This window comes from Cucumis melo, chromosome 12 (genome assembly GCF_025177605.1).
Source record: "Cucumis melo cultivar AY chromosome 12, USDA_Cmelo_AY_1.0, whole genome shotgun sequence".
NCBI classification, from domain to species: domain Eukaryota; kingdom Viridiplantae; phylum Streptophyta; class Magnoliopsida; order Cucurbitales; family Cucurbitaceae; genus Cucumis; species Cucumis melo.
This window is the reverse complement of record NC_066868.1, coordinates 6,105,416-6,118,583: the sequence shown is the minus strand read 5'-3', so window position 1 is coordinate 6,118,583 and position 13,168 is coordinate 6,105,416. Positions and strand designations below refer to the sequence as shown.

The 13,168-nt window shown below is 31.4% G+C and overlaps 1 protein-coding gene across 1 annotated transcript; it reads right to left on the bottom strand.

The window, feature by feature from the left end:
- On the bottom strand, positions 1-2,383 carry LOC127144238 (high affinity nitrate transporter 2.4-like). Its single transcript, XM_051079928.1, has 3 exons — positions 1,484-2,383; positions 1,260-1,375; positions 1-1,143 (listed from the first exon to the last, which is right to left on the bottom strand). The coding sequence occupies exons 1-3, from the start codon at positions 2,291-2,293 to the stop codon at positions 477-479; spliced, it is 1,593 nt and encodes a 530-aa protein (XP_050935885.1). The 5' UTR covers positions 2,294-2,383; the 3' UTR covers positions 1-476.
- Between the last annotated feature and the right edge of the window lie 10,785 nt (positions 2,384-13,168).

Sequence of the window (13,168 nt, the reverse complement as noted above, 5' to 3'; positions counted from 1 at the left end):
TGCCATTTTAAAACTCACATTAATTCCATCAAACTCTTTTCTTAATACAAAACAGATTCCCAAATATACTAAAAACCTCCCAATTGGATCCTTTTACTATACAGGTCCAAAATATAACCCATTTTGTTGGTTTCATCTAGGGGAGGTTTCTCAGTATATACTTTAACATTCAAAATACAAAACAAGTACACCAAAATATACAACCAAAAAAAAAAAAAAAAAAGAAAAGAAAACTAAAAGTAAAATAACGACACTTAGTGCATCTCAAAACACACTCATCCTTATTCATCTCTTCTCATCACTCACATTGAAAGGACACTAAAGTATAAATAAGAACTTTTTTTCACGTGACAATTTGTGATAGAACGAGTCGATGAGATACACAGAAGATATATAGATGCGGACCAGGATGCATCTAAGTATTTTTTTATATGGATATACAAAAAGAAAGCATTTTAAGAGGTTTGATTATTCATTCAAACATGAGAAGGAGTTGTATTTGGTGGAGTTGGAGCTGAAGCAACACGCCTACCACGTTCAGATCTGCTATTCTCAGCAAACTTAATACTTTGTTGATGCAAACCTTTCTTCTTTTCATCCTCAGTCCATTCAGAACCATAATAAAATTCTTCAGTTGATTTTTCAACATGTTTAGTTGGTGGTAGAAACATGCTTCCCCATTGAGGGAAATGAACCAAAGTTATTGGAAGAGTGCAACAAACAATCATTATTCCCATCAAGAACAATCCTGTGTCTGTTGAGTATTTTGTTGTTGAGAAGAATACTAATTGTGTTAAACCACTTCCAAAGTTCCCACCAGCTCCTGTTAGTCCTGATATTATTCCTAGAGATCTCCTTGATATGAATGGAATTATACCAAATGTGGCTCCACATGCTGCTTGTGCTCCTATTGAGAACAATATCATTGCCACTATTGCTATTGGCAACTTGGTTGCTTTCCCTAGCCACATGCAAAACACTCCCCCAGCTGTTTGTAGGATCCATAGTGTCCACAACCTTCCTCTCATCCCGAAGTATCGCGCTGCTACGTCCGATGCATACCCTCCAAACGGTCTAGCCACTAGATTCGCCATCCCGAACGTTGCTGCAATGATTCCTGCTGTGTGAAGCTTTAGATCAAACCTGTTTTAACAAACACAGACAAACATAAGGACTTCTTCGATTTGCTTTGTTTGTGTAGCTAACACACTGTTATTTAAAATCACAACAACGATACAGTGATAATTTAATTATGTTACCTATCGTAGAAATATTCGGCAATGACATTATCGGTGGAAAGCTCAACTCCCATGGAGTAGCCATAGAGGAGGACGAAGATCCAAGTTCGATAATTGGTGACAGCATACCACAAGACCTGTGAGGAAGAGGATATATAGTTTATTATAAGAGATGATGATTAATTAAGTAAAGCATATATATGAGAGAGATTATATTATTAAGAAGAGATGCTAACTATACATACATTGGAGAATTTGTCTTTGGCAACATTTCCCTTCTTCTGAAGACTAGCAAGGTTACCATCAGGCAAGTCTTGACCAAGAGTCAAAACCAAAATGCCCATAAGAACATGAAGGAAACCAGGAATGAAGAAAGCGATCCTCCAAGCAGTAAAAGGAGTAGCACCAGCTCTCTGAATAACATCATACAACAATGGCATTATTAATTGAGTTGCTCCTCCTCCCATATTCCCCCACCCAGCTGCTGTCCCGTTCACAAGCCCTATTATCTGACTATTAAACATTGTACTCATCCAATACTGACACGACACGAACGTTGCTAGCGAAAACCCGATCATGAATCTAACCGCTATGTAACCAGCAGCATTCGACACAAACGACATACAAAACACCGTTGGAGCCGATAACATTATCAAAAACGCACATCCATATCGTGGTCCCAGAAGGTCGCACACAGCCCCCATCACAAGACGAGAGAAGATACTCCCAGAAACAGATGTAACTCCAGCGTTCCCGATGTCGACTTTCGTCAGGTTCAGGTTGTCGCGAATGATGGGGACGAGAGGGGCAGCTGCGAACGTCGACACAAAGCATGTGAAGAAGGAAATCCAAGAAAGGTGGAAGGTTCTCATGTGGGGGTTGGCTAAAGACCATAGCCTGAAAACCTTAGCTTTATGCTCCGAGTCGACGGGTAATGCAAATTTAGCGGTCGTGTCAGTTGGGACGATCGGGGAAGCTACAGAGAATGCAAAGGTTTGTTCTCTTCCAGTCACTCCATGCATTGAGCTTCCTGGAGAACCTTCAACATCACCCATTTTTCTTTTGTTGTTTTGGCTTTAGTTGTATTATGAGAATGAAGAAGATAAAAAAAAAAAAGGAAAGAAAGGGTATTGTTGAAATGGGGAAATGGGAGAGTGGAGGTATTTATAGTAGAGCTAAGGGGAATAGATGTTTTAAAGAGGCAAATGAGAGAATAAAGTTTAATTAATAGGATGAGAAACGAGTTTCGCCGCATATTGGTTGGAGAAAAAGTCCCATCGTACATCCCAAAGGATTATACAGTTAATAGGCATTTGAAGAAAGTATATGTGAGAGTTGGGAGCTGGTTGGCTTTGTGTTTGACCATTTTGGTAATGTGAAACTCCAAATCTCAACTTGTATTGCTATGTTCACACCTTTGTAAACTATTAATTCACCCTTCAAGTGGACAAATACTAGGGTTTTGTTTTTCCCAAAAAAGGAGATCTCCTAGTTATGCATTTGATTCATCAAGTTTGTAAACTATCTAGATAAATACTACTAGGTTATGTTCATTTGATTCATTAAATCTTAAGTTAGAAAGACTATTTTGGTTTGTGCTAAAATTTTGTGGACTCCTTGATAATTATTTGGACTTTGTATAATTATCTTTTTTGTATTTTAACTTTTAAAAATTAAGATTATAAATTCTACTTTCAATTTTACATTTCTATTATATATGTTCTTTAACTTTCAACCAAGTAAAATTTGAAGAAGAAAAATGAATAGTGTTTAAAAACTTTTTTATATATTACTAGATTTGACTAAGAGAATCCAAATATTTGTATGTAAGAAATCAAAACTATGATAAGAAAATTAAGAGAAAACAAATATAATAAAAAAAGTACAGAAAACTAAAATAAATGATTAAAAGGACCATTTTTTTTTTTAGTTTTAGAAATTAAATTTATATACATTAGATATATACTATATGCTTTCAGAAAAGCAGAGACGGGTTTTGAAAACTTAGAGATCCCATTTATTATAAGCTATACAACAAAAAAATCAAAATACTTTAATATTTTGCAATAAAAAATAATTGATATGTTTCTCTTTTTTTTTTTTTTTTTTTTTTTTTTTATTTATTAATTTTATAATTGAGTTTGTACTTTCATCTTAGATTGCAAAAATTGAGATGAAAGCACAAATGAAATGAGAATATCCATCCACATCACTACATGGTTAGCCATTTTTGTATTTAATGACTAATTTTCTTTCAAAATAATATTCTATGTTACTAATACTTTATTCTTTTATATATAATATATGGAAGTATGTTGTCAACATTAAAATTAATTATTTAAACCAACATAATTGTTTCATCAAAGTTTTCTTTTTCACCTTTATTATTTAATAAGTAAATAGATCCTCACCACTTGGGCAACCAATATTTTGACAAATTGGTATATAGTTGTACATCCAAACCATCTCACAATTATACACAAAAAGTAAAAAGCTCTTATACCAATTGGATGGTGACTATATTAATCGGTGTTTAAATTATAGTCTCTAAAGTTGATGATTTATATATGTTGTATTTAGTTCATCTAAACTTTAATTTTTTAAACAATTTTTAATCACGTCATTAATTAAGCTTTTCTTTTAACATATTAATTCAAAAGTGATAATTTGACACACAACATAGCACTATTAGTGGATTAATATATATATATATATATATATATATATATATATATATATAAAGGGGCAAACAAACCAAAGGATAAACAAGGAGATAAGTTATTATTCAATGATTTTGATTAGGTTTATTTTCTTTCTTCATTGCTCTAATAGTTTATACTACTAACTATTGTTCCGTCTTTTTTTTCTTTCATACAGTTGTATGAAAAGAAAACTTTTGAAAAGAATACGATGGATTGGGGTACATCCTCGTATCTTTATTAGATAGACACTTTCTTAGCACCTTCATAATCTCCTAATATAAGAAGATTAAAACAAAAAATTCAGATTAGAGATAAACCCAAAAAGCACAAAACATGAACAAAAAAATACTAGGGTTTTGTTTAATTAAAAAAGCTCTAATGTTTATATAGTTATGGTGCAAAACCGTAATCCTCGAAAAGCTTGCTTTTGTGGGACCAAACACCCATGTGAGTTCAAATATCTTTCCAAAAGTTGATGAAACTTGTGTTATTGTCTTTTAAAGTTCAATTATTTCTTTCTTTCCATACAAAAGGAAGCTCTAAGATTGAACATTTGAAATTGATAGTACAAACACTATGACATTTAAATTTTTTTAACTTTTTTAGTTGTCACACCTTGTTCAAATTGATATGTTTCTCATATATCAATATATATTTAAATATTGGTATATCGCTTATATATTTAAAGTTTGTTTGGAATGACTTTAGAAAGTGCTTAAAAACAACATGCACATTTCTTTTTGAGAAATTAGCTAAGGATATATACTACAAATGTTTAGCGATATATATATATGAATTAAAGTTATTCTTTATTTTTAAAACTCACCAAAAAATTCAAATTTATCTTTAATAATGTAAACTTTAACAAATTAAATTAGGGAAAAAAAGTATATTTGTAATGTCCAAAATTTAGGATCGGAGAGGTAAAAGACAAAATGTATGTGTCTTAAAGCAATTCAACGTTGGAGGATCTTAATTTTTTTCTACAAAGTATATGAGTAAGAACATATCACAAGAGAATGTGTCAGAGTCCTCAGGTGTTGAAATAGAACTCTAAGGTTCTAGTTTGAATTATTTAAGACCTACAATAATATATATATGGTTTGCCTGTGTTTGGATTGGTTAAAGAAAAAAATGTTTTAAATAAATCATTTTTATTTAAACTCCTCGCATAAAAACGGCTTACAATAAACTATGAAGATGTTTGAAAAGCTAATTTGAACAGTTTTCAAGCACTTTATTTTTTCCCATTTTAACTTAAATAATCTAACGGATTATTCCCACATATGAACATTGATCAATTGAATATTCCAAGTCAATGAAATGCCAAATGCTATGAAAGTTATAATTGTCCCCTACTTTCTCTTCAATCTACTCCTAAAACAAATATATATATATATATATATATATATATATATATATATATATATCATATTATTATTAATTATTATGCTTTGTCTTACCTCATTTGGCTACAAATAAAATAATATATATCCAAATTCTTATTAATCCAACACAGCCTTAGATAATTAAGATGACCCACAATCTCTAATTAAGAGTATAGTTTTTATGAGGTCAACTTAATTTTGTATGATCTTTTTTGTCTACACAAAATTGCAAGGCTTGTGGTTGGAGACATAAACTATATTTTATATACTCTATCTATCTTACCCTTTCGTAAACTCTTAGAGTTCTTTCCACTATTTTTTTCTCATATAAAATATTAAAATAATAGATGACTTTTTAAATTTTGATTGTATATAAGTTGAATTTATGAATTGGCAGGTGTTTGAAGTGTTTGATAAGTACATGGTCGACCAAATGACAATGTTTATTATAAGATCTCTATTATATGTTAATTTAATTAATTTGATAGGGGTTGAAATTTTGAAATTTAATAAACATTTAAGAAACCTACTAAAATAGGAAAACTTCTCTATTACTTTCTTAAACACATATGGATGACGTTGTGTTTGTTCAAATTAAACAATTTCAACAATAAAATTTGATTGCAAGTATCAAAAGTTAATCGCTAACTTTTTATATGTAAGCGCGTAAAAATTGTACGAATCTCTTAATATTGCTCGATAAAATTTAAGGTTGTTTGGTCCACAAACTTCATAAGTTCGTTGGTTGTCATGTTCAATTACTCAACTGGTTATATACATGTTTTTTAAGAAACTCCATCTTTTCCTCTCTTTTCATTTTACTAATTTACTAAGGAAACTCACTTTTTAGTCCAGGCTTTATAACGCCAACGTATTAATTTAAGACACCATAACACAATTCGGTACCCTTATAAATATATACTCTTGGTGTGCGATAACATAAGCGAAGTTTTGATGTGATTTTATTGAACTAAAAGTTGAAAAAAAAACATGTGCTTGGATATCATAGATCATTTATTTTTTGTTCTGTTGTATCATGGTGACCTAATTATAAGAGATAGTGTCATATTAAAAGTTTCCAAGTTTATTTTGTACGGAGAATATCAAAAGCTTAGGATATAAAAGAATTAGGAAACAAAAGGGCTTAGCTCACTAACAACATGATAAAACCAACAAAAATTTCAATATAAGAATTGTAGCCATCTCAAAAGATGAATTATTAAACTATATTATTACTTTGTTAAGTACATTTGGAATAATTCATATTATATTGAGTAAATTATGTATTGTCCAAATATGACTATGGTATAAAAACACATGGTGCAAAAAGTTTCTAATAAGAAAAAGTCATGAAAGATGTAAAAAAAATATTTTGGTGCATTTTGGATTGTATTAAATATTATCCAAGATATTCTTAAATATTATCAAGATCTACTCTATACAAATAAGTATGAGAAAAAAAAAGTCATTCCTTCTTATATATTTGATAGGTATATGTGGTGAGAAGTAGTCCATCTATTTTATTTAAGCAGTGGAAGTCCTCTTAGTTTTTTTTTTTAACGTAAAGATTCCCAACAACTCAACATGCCCCTCAAAATGATACCTCTTTTGGGTTCATTAATCTTGACGGACCTCAATTTCTTTTTGTTGGACCAAAAATACCATTTGAGCTTTATGAACTATGATACCATATATTTGATAGTATGAGATTTCATCTCAAAATCAATTTGAAATAAGATGAGTAATTCATATGACCTATGTGAAGTGTGAGTCTTCTTTGATCTTTTTTCAATATGAATTTCTCAACATCTCAACATTTGATAATTATATTGATCAATTTTCATTTCAAAAGCTCAACTAGCAATAAGAAGAATAACTCATCTATTTATTAAAATTATGAGATCCCTTCCAATGTAAAATCCCAATATATTAAATAGTTATGAGGTTCATCTAAAAAACAATTGATAATGTAAGGAGCAGTTCATATATTTGATAAACAAGTATGAGGTCCCTTTGTTTTTTCAGTGTGGAATTCTCAATATAATATACCTTTATTTCAAGATGGTTTATCATCATATCTCAATCTTTTTCTTTTCTAGAACTAATACATGTTTGGACACTATGTACTCTAATACCAATTAGATAATGTAAGTTCCATCTGAAAGTCATTTGACAATAAAAAGAATAATGTTGAGACTCTTGATCTTCCCGATGAAAAATTCTCAACAGTTATTTTCTTTCTAATCTGGCTGATTCAACAATATATAAACTCTTATTTTCTTCCAACTTTAATTATCTTTCCATCATTCTCATTTTAAATGTTCACATTAGGAAAACTTTCCCAAAAGAAAGAAAGAAAAAAAGGGGAGAAATTACTTTGTGAAAATTTTGGAATGAAGTCAAGAATTTGATCAAATATGTGCAACACTTTTTGAGCTATTTAACATAAACATTGATTTTAAATTCATCAAACGTAACTGACACTTTTTTTAAAAAAAATTAAAATAAAAACTTAAAGCGATGACTATGAGATTAATAATTACCATTAAACCTCCATAATAATTAAACAATTATTTTAATTTAAGTATCAATTATTGCAATGTTAATTGACTAATTTCTATTTTTAAGGTCAAAATATTGTAGAGCTGACATTTTTGCCATTGGTTGACTTTCTTCTCCATCACCAAACTCCATATTAATTTGTGTACCAAATTTCCAATGGAGATTATCACATATTCACATGCCATTGTAATCACCTCCAAAGGTATAGCAATAATTTAGTCTCCTATATATGTGTTAATTATTGTATTCCCCATTTTTTTTTTAGAAAATTAAACCTATTTTTCTTTTTATTTTTATAATGATTTTCATCTTCTTTTTAGTATTAAATTATCGAATTCTTTGCCACTTGATACGTTTTTCCTTTAAATTTAGAAATTAAATAAGATTCAATTTTTAAAACTAGAAAATAGATTAAAAAGAACAAAAAAAAAAAATTTAAAGATGAAAATGATATTTATAGACCAAATTTTCAAAAAGTTAAATAAAATTCAATTAAATTACTAAAGGGAGCTTTTAACTCCTTTTTCTCTCAGTAACTATTACAAAATTTTCGAAAAATAATCTTTTTTGATTGATTTTTAATGTTTGAATTTTGTTTCATTAGACTTTAGTTGAACTCATATATTCTAGTTAATTGAATTGTATTTGAGTTTTAAGTTGTTTTCAATTTATCATCAATTTAACAAATTGTCGTTGACTTAATGATCATATTGAATGCATGATGCAATCATTATAAAATTTATGTAGAATAAGATTATGGTTTTTCTTTTCTTTTTTTTTCTTTTTCTTTTTTAGTTATCCAACATTATTCCGATCTAGTATTTAGTTCTTTTAGAAATAAAAACGAATTCTTAAGCTAGTAAAATAAGTTTTATGATAATTTACAAGTGAAAGAACCATTAATCAATTGAAATTGATTTTAAAATAATAAAGATTAAATTTAAACTAAACTAAAATTTTAGAAATTAAAATTCAACACAATGTATCCAAGTACCAGACTAATAATTTAATCTAACCATCTCATTTCGTTTCTAGTTCGTTTTTTTTTTAATTTTTTTTTTTTTTTTTGTATTTATTATGTTAACGTAGTCTTTTAAATTTTATTTCATTCTTAATTTGCATAAAAAGCTATTATAGTCATGGATATTTATTTTACATAGACACATCTTCTCCTTAGCGTAAGACATTGAGAATTTATAACACAAATAATTCATGTTGTTAAAGTTTTATTTGAATTGAAATAAAGTATTTTAAAGAATATACAGAAACACATTATGAAGTAATTAAAATACTAGAAAATACATATGACCGACATATATTATTCTATTACATTATTAATAATTAGAGATCAGGGTGCCTTAGTTAACTCATAATAATTATAATATTGATCGATCGATTAAAGTATTTGAAAGACTTAAAATCCTACCACAAGTATTGGATAAGTACGGATACCATATAACTATAAAAAACAAAAAAAACGATAAACAAAAATAGAAAAGAAACAAAAGAAAATAAAAAATAAAAAAAGAAAACAAAAAACAAATCTGTACGGATAAGATCAAAGCTGCCCTTAAAGGCTTTGTAAAATTCCATCGTATATTCAACGGCCAATGCCAACGAGAAGTTGAAGTACACATTCATTTTTTTATAAGGGGAGGGCGGCAATTTAATTTAAATTTTGGATTTAATTAAAGTAGGTTTGGATATAAGAGAGAGATAAAAAAACCATTTTTATTTAATAAAGTAAGAAGGAAGGTGGAACTAGTTGGTAGGTACTTTAATTAGGATATCTCTATTAGGTTGACATATTCATCGCACATTCATCATGTCGTTTCAGTGTCGATGCATTTCAAAAAGTATAAGTACATGAGAGTTCAACAGGGAATTAGAGAATAAAAGGGTTGAGAGAAAAATAATATAATAAGATGGGGTTAGGAGGAAAGCATTCCAATTTAGAACAATATTAGAAGATGGATCATAGTTACAGAAGAGAATAGATTTAGTATAAATGTGACGATTTCCATCCGCTAATTCAGAAAGTGACTTATGAGTAATAATAATTACAAAGGATTTTAGGTGTAGAAGGCTTGCTAAGATGCAATGAATGGTTGTTTGATATGCAGCGTAGTCCAAAAAGGAGAACCTTACATTTCTTGGACCATAAAGATTTTGAATACACAAATATTATAAACATGTATGCTGCACTCAAAATGTTTTATATTATTTGTGTATACTAGTCCAATAAATAAGGATTTTGATTGCAACAAGAACAAATGTATATAATTGAAAGGAAGTATAAAGTAGGTCTTAACAAATAGAGATTTAATTTCAATTGTGTTTTAGATATAATAAAACAGCAATTGTTAATTTTTTTTGTATAATTTATAATTTATTAGTCTAGATTAATTGCTAAGTATGAAGGAAAATAACTTTAATGTTAAAAAGTGATCACATAATTCAAATATATGAAAAATTGGAAGATAGACTTTGGTTATGTGTAAAAGATACTTCTATATATAAAATATATCTTAATTATAAAGGGCAACATTGAAAATTTATTACAAACATGATACGATAATCTAAGAGCTTGTTAATAACTTTTGTTTTCTCTTTCTTTCTTTCTTTTCTAAAAAGAATGAAGAGCTAACTTTAACAACCGAGTGAACATGAGTTTTAGAAATAATTTTAAATATTTAATTTCAATAATTATTTTAAACGAAATTTTTTGCAAATATTATTACAATTTAATTGTGATAGACATAAATATTTTGTCATATTTGTTGTGGGTGAACTTTCACCTACTCAAAGAGAACCTATGAGAGAGCCTTAGCAAGCCTAGTGAGAGCTCGGGGAACCCATGATGTGACAACCTATATAGGGGAGCCTAAGCGAGTTAGTAGGAGTTGGTGGGCCATCAGGTGAGCATAAGCAAGCCTAGTTTGAGCTCAATGGACTCATGAAGTGAACCTAAGTGAGCTATTCGGTGGTTGTCTAAGTAAATCTAGTAAGAGCTCGATGAACTTATGAATAAACCTAAGCGAGTCTAGGGAGAGTTTTGCGGACCCGTAAGACAAGTCTAAGCGAGCCTAGTAAGAGCTCAGTGGACCCATAAAGTAAACCGGACCTATGAGGTTGAGCCTAAGTGAGCTTAGTAAGAGCTCGATAGATCCATGAAATGAACCTAAGCGAGCTTAGCGAGCATAGTTTGAGCTTATAAAAGGAGGATCCAATAGGGAGGACCTAGTAACCTCCCAAAAGAGTCATAAGAGGAGAATCCACAAGGGAAAGCCTAGTCTCCTAAGAAAAGCTCATAGGAGGAGAACCCATCAGGGAGAGCCTAGCCTCCTTAAAGGAGCTCACTAGAGGAGGACTCACTAAAGAGAGCCTAGCCGCCCTAGAGAAGCTCACAAGAGGGTAACCACTAGGGATAGCCTAACTTATTAAGAGGAGGAGAACCTACAAGGGAAAGTACTCCTAGGGTAGTGCTAAGTAGAGCTTAGAGAATCTATAAAGGAAGACCTTTGAGCCATTGAATGTGTAATTGTTTGGATTTCGAACGAACAAGTGTCATAAAGGAAGCCATTAGGAGCACAGGTTTGTCATAATGGTTTTGAAACCGTCCATTGATTATCAACTCAACGATTATGAAAGTTCAAGAGCTCAGTTATGACCTAAGTGTTAGTTACACATCATCATGTTTTATAAACGATCAAGGCCATTGGTTGAAGGTACATCCGATTACGTCCAAATACGCTTGAACATTCACTATTTTTTCTATTGTCTAGCTATAACGACTCAACTCCTTATACTGAGCCGAAGTCATTACTAAATGTAAACAACATAATTCAAATCATAAAGTTTGGCTAAAATGAATAAAACCTCATAATTTTATTTATAAAAAAAAATCATGGTAATGTGCGAAATGTAAACAAATATTAAAATCCTACTCGGACCCTATCTACTTTTAAAGAAACGAAATAGTAAATAAAGAAAAATAAAAACCCAAGTACTAAATGTTTAAACGGGGTGCAAAGCGGAAGCATAAATCCCTATGGCTCGCCACGATCACTTCTGGTCGCCCGCCAGCTTGCCCTTGCCCTTACCCCTGCCTCTACCTAAAAATGTGACATGGAAAGAGTGGGTATAAAATACTAAGTAAGGGACCCACTACTAGTCCCACTAGGTGCCTGTTAATTTCCTATTAGAGTCCTGAAAATGGTACCCAATAACTGGCACGTTCTCGAACACGTGCAACATGCGCTCCCATAGGAACGGAAATCTGGTCCTCGGTGTCTCGGGGGAGCACCTAGGATATACTGTTCTATAGCGAACCCGGGGGAAAACTAAGACAATCGGGCTGCGAGGATCTCGTCGAATCACTCGAATCATAACTATATCCATGCTAGACTGGCGGTCCTGTCGGACTACGCAGTCCTAAATAGGTGGTGATCCCAAAGGACACCCATGGAGGTACGACTCTAATAGGCTAAGCTAACAGGTACCCTAACCATAGCATACATATACATAACATCATCCTGAAATCATATCAGTCTAATCATCATATCACATTTCATCACAAAATCCAAACATAAAGCCATAACCAGCCATCATCACATTAAACCATGCTATCATATCAAATCACGTCATCAGTCACATCATGTCCTCATTAATTAACATATCGTTATGCAGTCTAGTCCTCAAGTGCATAACTAGGAATGTATGCGGTCTCATGATTCTAGTCATAGAGCTAGTAGTAGAAATCTCTTACCTGGAGATTTGCTCAAAGAGTTCTAACAGCACGAAAATGCGCTTTCCAAGCAGCGAGGTCCTAAATATTTAATAACGATAGTTTTCATAACTTGAACATTAAACGACTAAGGACTCAAGGATTTAACTGGAATAACTTACGCGTGGTCGGGTTACAAGGAGGTGGTTCTTACTGGAGGAGTCTTTCACTCTACAATCCAATTGGTCCAAGCTACCTTTGTAAGAGAGATAAATCAGTTTAATCCAATAAATTATTTAGGTTCGAAAATCTTAAGTCCTTGTTAGGTATGCCAAAAACCCAATTAACTTACCAAAATAGGTGCAAGGGACCGGAGCAGGCTGACGGCTCAAAGACAGGCAAAATGGCTCGGCTTGAAGGCTGGAGTCGGCTCGGCTTGAAGGCTGGAGTCACGGCGCGGCTCAGCTCGGGCGCTGCTCGGCTCGGGCGCAAGCGTTGCGCGCGTGCCGCTCGATGCGGATGGATGCGGCTCGACTAGTAGATGGACGCGGC